Here is a 16,364-nt window from a genome sequence, read left to right as displayed (position 1 = left end):
GCTCCAGCGACTATCTCTGCTCCTGCTGCGGAAATAATGGGCGAGGACCATACAGACTGCTGCTGGCCTCGGCGCGCCCGGACACCAGCGCAAGGAAGCCGGATCTTGGTAAGCGGGAGGGGGGCTGGCCAGCATTGCTGGTGAGAGGCAGCCTCTCTATTACTACCCTAACTCTCTCGAACCCCACACTCACACTGACACACAGTCCCCTATACACACACTGACACCCAGCCTCTCACTAACATCTCACACACTGCCCCCCGTACTCAGCACCACACACACTGCCCCCTGTACCCGGCACCACACACACTGTCCCCTGTACCCAGCACCACACACACTGTCCCCTGTACCCAGCACCACACACACTGTCCCCTGTACCCAGCACCACACACACTGCCCTCTGCACCCAGCACCTCACACACTGCCCCCTGCACCTCACACACTGCTCCCTGCACCCAGCAACACACACACTGTCCCCTGTACCCAGCACCACACACACTGCTCCCTGCACCCAGCACCTAACACACTACCTCCCGTACCCAGCACCTCACACACTGCCCCCCGTACTCAGCACCACACACACACTGCCCCCTGTACCCGGCACCACACACACTGTCCCCTGTACCCAGCACCACACACACTGTCCCCTGTACCCAGCACCACACACACTGTCCCCTGTACCCAGCACCACACACACTGCCCTCTGCACCCAGCACCTCACACACTGCCCCCTGCACCTCACACACTGCTCCTTGCACCCAGCAACACACACACTGTCCCCTGTACCCAGCACCAAACACACTGCTCCCTGCACCCAGCACCTAACACACTACCTCCCGTACCCAGCACCTCACACACTGCCCCCTGTACCCAGCACCACACACACTGACACACTGCCCCCTGTACCCAGCACCACACACACTGACACACTGCCCCCTGCACCAGGGACGGATCTAGACATTTCTTTTAGGGGGGGCGGTTTAAGAATCAATGCGGACTCCTCCCCTCTCTACTCATTACTCCTCCCACTTCTAGTCCAGCCCCTCCCAAACACAAAATATGAAACTTTCAAAGCAATGGGGAATTTAGCTGTTTTTGTGTGTGAGATAAGAGTAGTATTTTATTTTTTATTAAATTGTATTGTGATGCTAACTAATAAATGAGCAGCAGTGGGGGTCAGGGTGAAAGTCTGTGGCTGCACCTAAGAAAGGTGTACAGAACTGCCCATAGTCTGTCTGAGAGGAGACATGTCTCATGTTACAAGCAGGCTGCACAGACCTCTCTCTTCACCCAGTGCTGCTGCTATCACACAGAATGCATGTCTCTCTTCACTGATTGCTGAAGTCTGACCTGTAAGCAGACATCAGCTAAGTTGCTCAGTGCACACATACGGGACACTGACCTCCGTTACAAGCTGCAGACAAGAAGATTGGAATTTCTGGGGGGAGAAGGAAGGTGAGGAGGGGGGCTCCTCTTGCAGCTCAGTCAGGAGACATGATGCAGGGCAGACACTGGTGAGACGCGAGAGACTCAAAATCCCAGTAATGCTTTGCAACAGGCTGACCAGGCTCACACACAGGGAGACCAGGGGAGAGAGGAGGAGCAGGGGAGGAAGGCCAGCTCTGATTGGCTGGGACTCGGGAGAGCTCTCTCCTCCCTCTGCACAAGTGCTCAGCTCAATCCCGTCTATCTGTCTCACCCAGCTGTGACTCGCTCTGCTGTGGGAGGGGTTAATGCAGATCTCCGGTACACTGTGTGCACAGCAGCACATGGAATGGAGCTGTATGTTAGGGGGGGCGGTCGCCCCGTTCGCCCCCCCCTAAATCCGGCCCTGCCCTGCACCCAGCACCTAACACACTACCTCCCGTACCCAGCACCTCACACACTGCCCCCTGTACCCAGCACCACACACACTGACACACTGCCCCCTGTACCCAGCACCTCACACACTGCCTTCTGTACACCCAGCATCACACACACACACACACACACACACACACACAGCCTCCGGTACACCCAGCACCACACAGACACACAGTCCCCTGTACACCTAGCACCACAATCACTGACACGCTGCCCCCTGCACCCAGCCCCTCACTAGCACCTCACACACTGACACAGCTCCCTGTACCCAGCATCTCTCACAGCTCCCTGTACACACAGCACATCACACACCGACATACAGCCCCTGTACACACAGCACCACATACACTGCCACTATTGCTGTCGGGCGTTCCTAGGCGGTTATAGACGTCTAGGTTGTCTAATCAGACGCAGTAACATAGTGTTATAGGAGTGACACAATAGTGGTTATGTATAGAGACCTTAATTTGCTCACATTGGAGGCCATACTCAGATGGATGATCTGCACCTAGCATTGGACTGGTGAAAGTGTCAGTGGTGTGACCGATGGTGGCGTCTAATGATGTACAAAGCATGATTGCAGTGGGGTGACCGTGGGCGTCTCACTCCTTGTCATTCGTACGCACAGATGTACACTAGGAGCTGCATCAGCAGAAAATAGCAGACACAATTTCTGTAAAAGACCCAAGGAAGGCTGCAACTGCATCCATCAGAATCAGGCCCTATGAGGAGTGAGTTTTCTGGCCCTCCACACAGATTCCACCCCCTCAGACTCCGCCTCCAATAGGGCTGCATCTATAAATTTCCCGGTCTGGTTTTCTATCCCAATCTGCCCCTGCTTACAGCTGTGTGTCTCATGGGCATATTATTTATCACTGTGCATCTTATTGGCCTATAGATTTGCAGAATTATCACGTTGATCAAATGTGCGGAACATAATGAAATCATCGCACTAAACAAGGTTACTTTTATAAATAAGAACTACCCAGATAAACCTCTAAGTCATTTGGAATGCAGACTGCTCTGCACAGTGTAACATTTAAATGGGAAGGAGTTTATGATGCAATATATGTATTGCCCCTCCCCCCCATCAGATTTTATAATGTTTAACAATTCATTTACCTTATGGATCCCGGTCACTTTAGGTACATACTCCACAGAGAATGTCTTGTTCTTGTCATTGTTGGGTGTGACCTTGGCCTTGGTAAAGAGAGAAATACTTAGAGGTAAATAAGTAATTGCCATATTCTGAATACCAAGCATAGTCTGAATAACTCAAAGCTACTGGATGTAGAGCAGAACATGAATACAGTCTTGTCAGACTGCCACTCTGTCATCACTCCTTACTTATCTACAGCATCAGGACCACGAACGTGGAGAACGGAGGGAGAATAGGTGCGGCCCATATCAGATATTACCATATTGGGGATGATAATTATCAGACCAATGGGGCATTAATTTTAGCCATTTAATGAGCTCTTAAAGCCAATTAAATATGCTTTGATGCCAACAGACCAAACCATAATGTAAGTCAATGGGCCTGTGCACACAAAGTTTGCTTTCTGAAAATTTTGACAATATCAGCAGCTTCCAGAGTTATCAACACTCAGTAAGAAACTCAGGGGCAGATTTATTAAGCTCGGTGAAGTGATAAATTGGAAGGTAATAAAGGACCAGCCAATCAGATCCTAACTACCATGTTACAGGCTGGGTTTGAAAAATGACAGTTAGGAGCTGACTGGCTGGTCCTTTATCACCTTCCAATTTATCATTTCACAGAGCTTAATAAATCTGCCCCAGAGCTCTATGTGAATGTTGAGTTTAGAGATTAATGACTGCGATTTTAACATGCTCTTACAGTGAAAACACAACACAAGGTTTTGTCTACGCTTCTAACTGCATTGTTTTTCAATACCAATGGAGAGGTCAACAGAAGGGTCACATATCGCCCTTTTCCAGATCCCTAGCAACAAGACCATTCCATAGAATGCCGATCACATGCTGCACAAATATGCAAATAATCAAACACCTCCTGGATACAGTATCACTGTCCATCTGGTCATGGCATTACAGCCAACTATGGTGGCCAATCCCAGGATCGGCGTGATACCGGGATTTTGGCCAAAATATGGAAGGGATTCATTTCCTGGATTAGGGTTTCCAATCCCAGGGATTTCGGGATTAGGAAGCCCCTTTGTGTTTCCAAAGGCGGGCAGCGTTGAGCGTCCTCGGGAGTCTCAGACACTGCCCGGCATCCTCTGTTCCCCCGCTGTGCAAACTGTGCAGTGTGACGTGAAGTCAGAGGTCACTCTGCGCAGCCAGCCGCCTGCATCGGTCCACACCTCACCTCCTATCCTAGCAGCAGGTGGACCCACCCTCCACCCCATATGGAGGAGGGTAAATTATGTGGACTAGGCAGGGCGGGGAGGACACTGAAAAGGAACCAACCCCGGGATTGAAAAATTTGCCCATGATTGGCAACCCTACATCCAACATGTATCACATTACTCTACAGCAGAAATTGGGCAGGAGGTTACTAACAGAAAATCTGGGCACACTAAGCCACGCAGTGTTTCCCCCCATTCCACTGGGTGTTGTACCCATCTTGTCATCAGGTGATACCCAGTTCCCATTTTTTAACTTGAGTGGGAACACAGAGACATGTCCTCCTCTTCAGGCTGCAACATCGGAGCATGGCACGGTACTCCTAACCCACTACCAACAAGGATGAGAATCAGCAGTCGGCAGCTTCACAGGTAACAAGCTGCTGACCACTGTCCACCACGTCAGGTTCCCCCCGGCATAGTGAGGGTGTGTGGTGGTGACAACAAAGACACTGGATGTCACTTAAATCAGTGAGTTAACCACCCCAAAATACTGGTGTCCGTCTAGGTTACCCTAGTGGTAGCTCTGGCACTTCCCAAGTCACACCCTAATCAGTCTTTTTCTTCTAAGGTCTCGCATTACAGAGTGGAATTAATATATATCATGCTATACTAAAAAAAAAGAATGAAAAAATAATAATAATTCAGCCACTTCTCTGCTAATCACTCAAAATCACGTGTTAGTGAGTACTTGCTCCTACAGACCACATAATAATGGTTAAATGAATCTTACAAAGAACACAAACCTCTTCCCGTATTCCTTCAGGGTCCTCCACAAAGACCAGAACTTCTCCTTGTCCAGCACTGATGGTCTCCACAGTGAACGGCGCCGGTCTTTTCACCATGTTCCCAGTTGGGTCCACACCTGAAAAAAATATTACAGATTTATATCTTTTGAAACGGAACAAATTGCTGGTGTTCTTCACTTGTTGCCATTACACAAAAACATGAGATAAGATGAGGAGCAGGTACAACAATTATAATCATAATCTCAATTAAATACTATATTTAGATTTTAGACAATCAAGATGATCATCAGTATGCCTGTTCATATTGGGGAACCTGTGCTGTAGATTAGTCATTTACAGGCATAAGATTTGTTATTTCTCAGAATTTTCTCCAACATAATCTTCTATAATTCTCGGCTAAGTGGAGCTATTATGTAGGGTGGGGTTGCCACGCTGTATTTTACACACACAGACGATTTAAGACCTGTTGTCAGACAACCCCAAGTCTCAATTCAGGTGCACAAGTGTCTTCATTATCATCCCCAGTGACTGACCCCAATTCTGTGAGAAGATCTGGAAAACATGGCTTGCTAGGGAACAGGCCAGGGAGAACAGATTTAAATACAACTTTTCTGTTTTATTTTTTTTTAGCTGAAACATGGCTAATAATGAGACTGTACAATCAATGAGATGGATTCACATGTAATGTACAATAAAGCCTAAACATACAGTAGCTTGTTGTGTTCAAAAACCAAACACAATATATACCAGTTTCATGATTATCACAGGGCACCTCTCAGCTTTCTGATTTGCTGGCAGAACTCACAGAATTACTAGAGGTTCAACATGACACAGAAACCAGGAGAACTAAACATATACAGTAAGTAGTTAGTGAAAGTTGTCTTTTTTAATGACTCATGGGCACATCAAAATCCACAGAGAAGTTAGGCAATATGTCCTATAACCAGTTCTACAATGCTATTGTTTTCTTTATGTCACTATTATTATCCTACTCCTTATTTATATATATATATATATATATATATGTGTATATACACATATATATATATATATATATATATATATATATATATATATGTGTTGTATGTGTCATTTCTTTGTGTGCAACATCATATCCTGACGACGGTGCATGTTGGCACCGAAACGTTGATAATATGTATTGATGCATTGCTGAATTTCTTGATATAACTTTTGCAAACCAAAGCCTCTGAGTGCCGTCCCCCACTTTTTCCTAATTATACAGTCAGGTCCATAAATAATAGGACATTGACACAATTCTCATATTTTGGGCTCTATACACCACCACAATGGATTTGAAATGAAACAAACAAGACGTGCTTTAACTGCAGACTTTCCGCTTTAATTTGAGGGGTATTTACATTCAAATCAGTTGAACGGTATAGGAATTACAACGGTTTCTATATGTGCCTCCCACTTTTTAAGGGACCAAAAGTAATGGGACAAACTAAACAATCCTAAATCAAACTTTCACTTTTTAATACTTTGCTGCAAATCCTTTGCAGTCAATTACAGCCTGAAGTCTGGAACGCATAGACATCACCAGACGCTGGGTTTCATCCCTGGTGATGCTCTGACAGGCCTCTACTGCAAATGTCTTCAGTTCCTGCTTGTTCTTGGGGCATTTTCCCTTCAGTTTTGTCTTCATCAAGTGAAATGCATGCTCAAATCGGATTCAGGTCAGGTGATTGACTTGGCCATTGCGTAACATTCCACTTATTTGCCTTAAAAAAATCTTTGGTTGCTTTCGCAGTATGCTTCGGGTCATTGTCCATCTGCACTGTGAAGCGCCGTCCAATGAGTTCTGAAGCATTTGACTGAATATAAGCAGATAATATTGCCCAAAACACTTCAGAATTCCTCCTGCTGCTTTTGTCAGCAGTCACATTATCAATAAATACAAAGGAACCAGTTCCATTGACAGCCATACATGCCCACGCCATGACACTACCACCACCATGCTTCACTGATGAGGTGGTATGTTTTGGATCATGAGCAGTTCCTTTCCTTCTCCATACTGTTCTCTTCCCATCACTCTGGTACAAGTTGATCTTTGTCTCATCTGCCCATAGGATGTTGTTCCAGAAATGTAAAGGCTTTTTTAGATGTTGTTTGGCAAACTCTAATCTGGACTTCCTGTTTTTTTGTGGCTCACCAATGGTTTACATCTTGTGGTGAACCCTCTATAATCACTCTTGTGAAGACCTCTCTTGATTGTTGACTTTGACACATATACACCTACCTCCTGGAGAGTGTTCTTGATCTGGGCAACTGTTGTGAAGGTGTTTTTCTTCACCAGGGAAATAATTCTTCGGTCATCCACCACAGTTGTTTTCCGTAGTCTTCCAGGTCTTTTGGTGTTGCTGAGCTCTCGCCAGTGCTTTCTTTCTTTTTAAGAATGTTCCAAACAGTTGATTTGGCCACACCTAATGTTTTGGCTCTCTCTCTGATGGGTTTGTTTTGATTTTTCAACCTAATGATGGCTTGCTTCACTGATAGTGGAAGCTCTTTGGATCTCATATTGTGCCCATGGCACTTTAGATTTTTGTACTGCAGGACGAGCAGTGCTTCTGCAATATGTTGGATTTGATATTCCTCTGATGAAGGCATACGAAACAGCTGTTGGGATGTTGAGTTATCACTGCCTTAATGTATTTTGCTGCTAAACCTCTTGTGCTGCATGTTTGCATTGGAAATTGCACTTTATAGAGATAAAACACTTTTTTCATTCATGACTGAAGAGTGTGCTGGTCTATCCTGAGCTTGGGTCCTGTTGGATTCTCTGGTTTTTGGACAGTGTTATATCATTTATTTGACCTGGCACCTGCACACATTATAGTCTCCACTGCGTCAGCAACCAATTGACCTACCAGCATGGTTTTGGACTTGTACCCAGCAGTTAGGTGATCTATTGAGCAGACTATTAATGACTTGGGGGTCAGAATGTCTGTCACAACTAAACTGTCGGAGCCTTTACAACTATACAACCCTGAATCAGTCCCGCAATCTCTCCATAATCTTGAAAATCTAATTTAAGGTATACACGCTCACTTTCAAATCCACCAGCAACACCTCTGTTCATACATCTTAGACCTCATCATAAGTTACTCACCTCCATATACTCTTGGATCTGTTCCAAAGATCTCCACTCTGATAGCTAGCTCTCACTCCTAAATTATATACTTCACCTGTGGTGGATCGCCAGGCCATACATTCCCCAACCTCAATCCTTCAAGAGCTCTCTCAAATCCCACCTACCTATGGGTTGGGGTTGGGTGACCGGCGGTTGGGATCCTGGCAGTCAGCATACAGACACTGGGATCCCAGCCGCTAGTATGCCAGCAGGGGGGCGAGCACAACAAAGCCCTCTGCGGGCTTGCTGCATTCGCCACAACTCCTATTCCCACTCTATGGGTGTCGTGGACACCCAGGACTAGGAATAGTCCCTGTTCGTCAGAATTCCAGCTGTCGGCGTTTGAAGTGGTCAGGATTCTGGTGTCGGTATCCCAACAGCCGGTCACATGGCTACATCCCCTCTCTATGACCTATCCTACTCTCCAGCAGATGCTGCACCTTCTGGGCCCTTCCAACCGCTACCCTGTTTCTCTAGTGCCTATTATATTTGTGTATATTTATTAAAGATCAATTTTGAATTATTTTGTGTTTTGGAGGGTTTTTTTAAGTCACTTTTCAGCTGACAAGGCAAAATGTACATTTGCTAAAAATGTTTAAAAAAAATCTGTCACTGTAATGATCAATTTTACTTCTACTTTTATACCATTAACCCCACACTCACTGCCATCAGGGGTGCGGGAAATAGCCCCAGGCCTGGGCTGACCAGTCTGGGGAAGGTTTAAGTGATGGCATGGGGATCCCACCATGTGCATCACCTTACTATGGCATAATCCCCTGGCTGGTTCAGCCTGGTGCTGGTTACTGGAAAAATGGTGGGACCCAACGCAGGTTTCCCCCCGATCCTCCAGTACCAGAACAGACCGGGATCAAAGAAACCCACATGTTTTTTTATGTTATTTTATCGCTTTCTTCACTTTTTATTGTAAGAAGCACTGCACAGGTCATTGTGGCCAGTTTGAATGGAAAGCTCAAAACCGATGGGATTTAGAAGTGCAACTGCAAACCCCAACTGACATCGGGTTTTGATTGCGGATTTTACAGTTGGAAATGCTGTTGATGTCAGAGCCTTAGTAAATATACTCCATCATCACCCTCTCCAGATTGTAAGTACACATAAGCAGGGCTATCCCTGCACCTTGGCTGTTCTCTCTCTATACATATATTTACAAACAAACTACATAATGATGCTGAACAATTAACATAATTAATAATGATTTAATCGTTCTCTCACTAGGTTACAATGACAGCAGGCGTGCTAATGATGTTTTATAACATTTCCTCACCACACCTTTTTCTCTGGAGCACACGCAACTTTCTCCTCAGGATCAGGGGGATTGTGAACATGGCTTAAGATGATAATTTTTGAGCACTTACACAACACTAATGTAATACTATGAAAACACATAAATGCAGTCTGCAAGTCTGTGTGAATGAGTGAAACAAATGTGTCATTCCCATTATTAAACCATTTGAAAAACATTTTTGTCTTTAAAACAAGGACCTGTTTAGTTGATTAGGACATAACATCAGAATAGGGTTGGCCATCGGACACTGATGCTTGTAAACCATCGATGGTTGGCAGCTGATGTCAAATAGTTTTGCCAATGATGGTGGAAAACCATTGGGTCTACACTACAGAGCTCACCATTTTCTTTTTTTTTTTATCCAGATGTGTCCGCGAAGCCCTGCCCCCCAGCTCTTACTGACCGGCAGTCCAGTATGAAATAGAGCAGTGAGAAACATCAGCGAGTGAAACAAATGATGGTTTCCCTGCAAATGAATTTTAAACTATCGATTGTAACAATCAATTGTGGCCATCAATAGTTAACCGATGGCCATCCCTACATCGGAGAACTATTGTAAGAACAGTTTCATGTACAACTGACTAGAAGGTACTACTGCACAGAAACATGTTTCTGTTATTCAGAGAGACTTAAGAGATTTATCAAATCTTCTAAAGCGACCAATCAACTTCTAACTATAATTTTTTAGCATTTTCTAAAATGTACTAGGTAAATTATAGCATGAAGTTGACTGCTATGGGCAAGTTACCCATTTGTCCTATTTAGAACATTTGATCACCAAGTCTAAAAAAAAAGATCTGGTTTGGACTATGGCAGTGGTTCTCAAACTGTGTGCCGCGGGACACTTGCAGGGGCGGTCTTAAGGTTGGTGGTCCAGGACCAATTCAAACTATTTATTGTCAATGTAATAGGCAAAACCAGTGCTGGTGGCTGCCAATCATAAAACGTGGACAAACAGAAAGAAATGTTGTTCCTCACCCCACAATTGAACCTAAGGATGACATATAAACAATTTAATTAATTTAATTTTTATTTTTCTAAAATTCTCAATAAAACTCTTGGCCTATGGGTGAAAAATATTCTGATACTCTACAGAACCGTGATTCAAAAAAAGCTGCAAATGGAGGTTCCATCCATGTTAACTATACTTTATAACAGGGATGGAGAACCTTCGGTCCTCCAGCTGTTGTTGAACTACACATCCCCCAGCATGCCCTGCAACAGTTTTAGCATGGCCAAATAGCAAAACTGTAGCAAGGCATGCTGGTATGTGTAGTTCAACAACAGCTGGAGGGCCGAAGGTTCCCCATCCCTGCTTTATAAGAAAGTTTCTGGGCAAAATGGAGATGATAAATGTGGCTATTATACTGCAGAGGGTACTGACCAACCCAGTGCAATAATTTTCTGTCCAAAAGAAGAGTACCTAACTCAGCCCAGCTCTGATACAAAGCACAATAAGTATTCATTAGTGTCTGCTGATGTAGCCGCACACCAACTTGTCGTCATGCAGAAGCATGATAGCTGCAAAGACTAAGGGGTCTATTTACTAAGCATTGGATGGAGATGAAGTACCAGCCAATCAGCTCCAAACTGCCATGTTAAAGGCTGTGTTTGGAAAATGACAGTTAAGAGCTGATTGGCTGGTACTTTATCTCCATGCATTTTATCTCCATCCACGGCTTAGTAAATAGACCCCTAGGACTGGCCAGGACTGGCATGGCGAAACAGCTCCAAATAACACGCCCCAATAGCCTTATTATATTTTGGGCAACTGGAGGACTAATTTCAGTTACATTTCGTCAACAGTAACATTGGGTATTGAAACTCATCTACACTACACAGTCACATTAATCTTGCAGGGTACAAAAGTAAAACAAGCGCCCCACAAATGTTCCCATTTGTTATGATCCAGATTATTTCACTTGTGATTCTGTGTCGAGGAGTGGAAAACTGTTGGGGGTCCTTGAGGGCAGAGTTTGGGAACCACTGATCTAGAGTGACTCCCTATTTTGCTCTGAACCCCAATGTGGCCTTAAAACGCTAGTAGAAATTCCAATAAAACTTTTAACTATATCAAAATCCCTTAACATTCACAGGTTGAGTGTCAAATAACAGAGACTGGTAGAAAACAGTGTATGATGCCCAGGAACTGGCAGCATCTACTAATTTCCATTCCCAAAGATAGCGGTTACCCCATAAAGGAATGTGCGGGGTCTGCGCACATCACCCCATTTGCACCATAGGAAGCATTTTGTTTAATAAATCTCACTAAACAAAAGTCTGCTGCTTGATTACATCCTCTCATTTGCATCATACAAGTAAATGGATATTTTAATAGGAAGGATGGAAAACAAAAAAGTGGTACAAATAAGCAAGTCAGTAATTGCAGGTCGAACAACAATCAGAATACTTGTAGGAAGGTGTTCCATATACCACCGACTGTTTGATGGCGATGGGGCAACTTTACTGGATTCAATAAGAAGCGAGAGTGAAGTGTTACCTCGGCCGTAAGCTCTGGCTTTTTTAGGGTTCAGTTTGGGCTTCAGAGGGGCTCCAGGTTTCAGTTTCGCTTTCGGGAACTGAGACAGGTAGGTCATGACAGAGTGTTCATCTACATCTGGGTGAATGATCTCTTCTGGGGCAATCACCTGAAAACATGGAAGTCTGTGTTAATGAATGACTACTTATTCCTTATTCACTAATGGGTAAAAAGTTTAAAACAGGACACACCAGACGTTACCAAGACTTACCAGATATGAGATCACTCATGAGTGTTTTGTCCAGACATGCATATGCTGCTCTGAATTACACATGGTATGCCTGCAGCGTTTACCAAGTAACCCTGTATCAGGTGACCGCAGTGCAGCCCCCCGCCTTCAGTATTACATACATTGTGTGATCACACGGACTGTGACTTAAACTAACCAATCCGATTTGCCCACTTGTGAGCAATATTGACTGAAGAAATGTTGCATAGGTTTTTCTATATACACTGTGCTTTTTAAATAAACTTGAATGTGCCTTTTAACACTTTATTTAAACTATGAAAGACGCCCCTCTGTAAGGACCTTGAAACAAGCATTACAAGCTATGACAACTGCAGCAATGAAGCAGGAAGGTGCTGAGGGGCTGGAAATGAAGTCAGCATGGCAGCGTGCATCCCTAGGACCTCCTGCTACCCATCACTGCTTTACTTACTGAGGGGCACATTTATAACGAGTAATATTCTTATTTACACTCGTTACGAATGTTCAATGGTGCTCCAGCCATTTAGCGTCTGTCATGTTTCAAAAACATGAGAGGAGCTGAGTGGCTGGAGCGCCATTTACCATTTGTAACGACTGATAATAAGAATATCACTCGTTAAATCTGCCCTTCAGTTTTTGTGTCTTTCTGGGGCAGATTTATGAAGCCTTTGAGACTGATAAAATTGAGAGAGATAAAGTACCAGCTAGTAAGCTCCCAACTGCCATGTTGCAGGCTTTGTTTGTAAAATGACAGGAGTCGGTTAGTACTTGATCTCTCTCCACTTAAATCACTCTCTAAGGCTTGGTGCCCCTGCCTCTATATCAATGGAGAGCATGCCACCAATCTCTATCGTTTTTGTGTAACAAACAACTTTTTGCTTTACATCTTCACTGCCAATGGTATCGCTTACTGTACATGCTCCGACCATGACCAAATAAAGACTGGGGAAGGATGGGAGAGGGGCGGTTTGGGGGAGATAAAAACTACTCAGAATACAGAATGTTTTTAGTTGGGTTTTTTTCGGTTTGATTTTTTATACTGAACCATTATAGTCCCAGTCATCATTACAATTTAAGTGTGCATTTTGGATATTTAATAAGAATTTACTCTGAAAACTCATTGTTGTGCAGAGTTTAAGGAGCACACCTAATAAAGGCCTATGGGGGACATTTACTAAGCAGTGATAAGAGCTGAGAAGTGAGCCAGTGGAGAAGTTGCCCATGGCAACCAATCAGCACTGAAGTAACATCTATCATTTGCATACTATAAAATGATATAGAGCTGCTGATTGGTTGATGGGGCAACTTCTCCACAGGCTCACTTCTCCGCTCTTATCACTGCTTAGTAAATGTCCCCCTAAATCTCAAGGTTTCATTAGAAATATAATGCTAGAGACTCTATCAGTCGTCACTACCCCTGTAACTTTCTAGAAATGCAGTGCAAATCAAAGAAGTTGAAAACGCCCTCTAGTACCAGTGCCCAAAATAACTCTTGACTGCCTTGCTAGGTCCAAGTGGGGAGCAAAACGTTGAGGAGTTGAAGTACACCTGTATCTGAATAAACTTTATATCAAAGATTGATATATTACAAATAGTACAACAGTGATTGTTTACAAATGTTATTACCTGAGGGACGCCCAGCCAATCATCGGCTTGTTGCATGGCTTCCCGAGCATTATCAACAGGCTTCTTGGGGTCCCACGTTTCCCAGTCTGGGCACAAACCTGCACAAAGAGATTACTGTAGTTAGATGCTGTCTTTTTAATGTTTATTATAACATCATATTGCGTTAAGTACAAAATAGGCACTTAGATAAAGTCATAATTAAACCATACTCCGAGTTTCTCAAAGTATTAAGCGGGTTATCACACACACATATACAAATTCAGTCAATAGAATCAGCACTATAGATTGTTCCTCCAGCGACCTCGCTGATGGCGGCATCTCAGGCATAGAAAGGATACATCCAGGCATATAATATCTCCATACAAGTTACAGTTAGAAGGGCTGAATCCAAATAGCCGCAAAAACCCCACAAATATTCCAGGAACGGAGAAGCACGTCTATTCAATTGTCTGCTAAAAATAGTTTTGTGGTAATTTTACTGCAAATTCCAATTCACCAACTCTGAGCAGGTGATAAACTTCAGGGAAATCCCTATTTTAAGTTAAAAATGTTGTGATTTTTTTTCAGAACCCCTGGTACACCCCCCTGAATGACTAATTAGGCACTTAGAGGATTTTAATTACTTTTAATTGACCAATAATGACATGTCATTTTGGGGGTAAAAAGTACAAAATTATTGACACTGGGGTACAAGGTATGGGACAGGTATATTGGGGTGCTTTTTGAGTGGGACAAGTGTTTTTTAGACTTGCAGGTGGGAGTAATCGGTCTGTTTACACTATTTTTATAAATCCCCTAAAATGACCCAAATATATACTTATACCAATTTTTATGTATCCTAAATTTAAAAAGAGCACTTATTTTGCAGCAAAAAAAATTGCTTTCTATCATTTTGTTATTAAAAAATGCATATAACAGCTATTTGACCCAATTTAAAAGTACCAGAAATACTTTTATTATAACCAATAATACCCCTTTTACACTCGCAGTGAAGTTCATTCCCGGGAATGTGTCCCGATATATTTGCCGGGACACATTCCCGGGAATGACCCTTTCACATTAGCGGGCTGACTCGGCATATTGCCGGGTCAGTGACGTCACCGCTGAGTCTCCCAGAGGCGGTGCTTGGAGATAATCTTCTCCAAGCACCGCCTCCTCCTATGAAGAGAACGGGTGCCGGGTCGCCTTGACCCGGTATACCCGTTTACACTGCCAGCTTCCCAGGACGGTCCCGGGTTCAACCCTGGTCGAGACCTGGGATGAAATCCCGGGATGCTCGTCCCGGGAAATGGACCCTGTACCCATACACACTGAGAAAAATCCCGGGATGATGTGCGTTCACGTGCAATATCCCGGGATTTTTCTGCGAGTGTAAAAGGGGTATAATAAACTTCTATACTGTTAGCCGATGTTAGTTTACCTTTTTTGGACGGGGTACAGGCAAATTTGCCCATTTTTTACTTTGGACACCAATTTTTGCGGAAACCCAGTTTTCATGATTTTGTATTTGAATACACAAATCGTGGGAGAGCGCATATGGTATTTTTGTGGCAAAAAAAAAAAAAACACAGCATTTTTACCTTTTTTTTTGTTCTAGTTTTCCAAGTTTCCAGACAAAATTTGCCATACCCAAAGCTCATTAGAAGAATGGAAACCAAACACAGTAATCAAGAGTGTTTAGAATAAATTACCTGGAGCACAGCTGTCAACCAGGGCACCCAGGGCTTTTCCATCTTTCCAGTTGTGGCTGAAGTTGGTAATTGGCAGGTAAGGGATTTTGTTCTGAATCCAGCCCAGAAGCCTCTGTTTTGGGGTCTGGTTTTTGGTCTCTTCATCACCCTCATCTTCCCAGACGGGCATAGAGATGGAATAGTGCAGAATGAGGGTCCAGATAAGACCCAGGATCAGCTTCAAGTTCCCATCCACAATAGCTTTGCTGTCTGAAAATAGAAGAGGGAAGTATATGAGATCTATTGCATCCTGTATTTCATGTGTCAAAGTCGAAAAATATTGCAGTACACACATCACGTACAAACTACACACATATGGCCTCTGTGCGTGCGCATAATCGCAATTTGCATATGGTCGCTCCCGCGGTCCTGCGCATTAGCGCGTGGTATGAGTATTTACGGTAGAGTTTGTGAGCGCATGGAAAAGCTATCAAAACACATTACATATTTAATCCAAATAGTGCAGAATGTACACATAGTCTCCCTGCACCACATCAGCAAGTTATAACAGTTTAAATGGTATCAGAACAAAGGGATTCACCTTTACAGGATAGGAGGGGACAGAACAAGGTTATAAGGTGGTGTTTGGTGTCCAGCTGTAGGGTATTTTAAGGGTAATATTCCGGTGTTGGTTTGCAGAAGATCTCATGTTCCTGCGAATCGTTATGTGCAGGAGCAGAATATAGATATAAACTGTATTTACTGTACATTAGGTATGCGGCGGGAACCCAGAGGAGATCACCCACAAGTGCCTCTGGAACAGACATCGCCCACCTATTCAAACCAACCTATGACCTCTCCTGTACTG

The 16,364-nt window shown here is 43.9% G+C and overlaps 1 protein-coding gene across 4 annotated transcripts in view; it reads right to left on the bottom strand.

Moving 5' to 3' along the window:
* FLNB (filamin B) overlaps window positions 1–16,364 on the bottom strand; it is a 382,553-nt gene that overhangs the window by 177,373 nt on the left and 188,816 nt on the right. For 3 of the 4 annotated variants that reach the window (XM_063940867.1, XM_063940868.1, XM_063940870.1), the window contains exons 2-6: window positions 15,518–15,766; window positions 13,827–13,924; window positions 11,954–12,101; window positions 4,994–5,112; window positions 2,986–3,063 (exon numbers count right to left, since the gene is read on the bottom strand). In XM_063940867.1, coding sequence (XP_063796937.1) covers window positions 2,986–3,063; window positions 4,994–5,112; window positions 11,954–12,101; window positions 13,827–13,924; window positions 15,518–15,766 — 692 coding nt within the window. Of the gene's footprint in view, window positions 1–1,402; window positions 1,787–2,985; window positions 3,064–4,993; window positions 5,113–11,953; window positions 12,102–13,826; window positions 13,925–15,517; window positions 15,767–16,364 lie in introns of those variants that run through there. The other variant, XM_063940869.1, reaches the window with a different exon arrangement.

Source organism: Pseudophryne corroboree, chromosome 9, assembly GCF_028390025.1.
Source record: "Pseudophryne corroboree isolate aPseCor3 chromosome 9, aPseCor3.hap2, whole genome shotgun sequence".
In the NCBI taxonomy this organism is placed as follows: domain Eukaryota; kingdom Metazoa; phylum Chordata; class Amphibia; order Anura; family Myobatrachidae; genus Pseudophryne; species Pseudophryne corroboree.
This window is presented reverse-complemented; position numbering and strand designations above follow the sequence as displayed.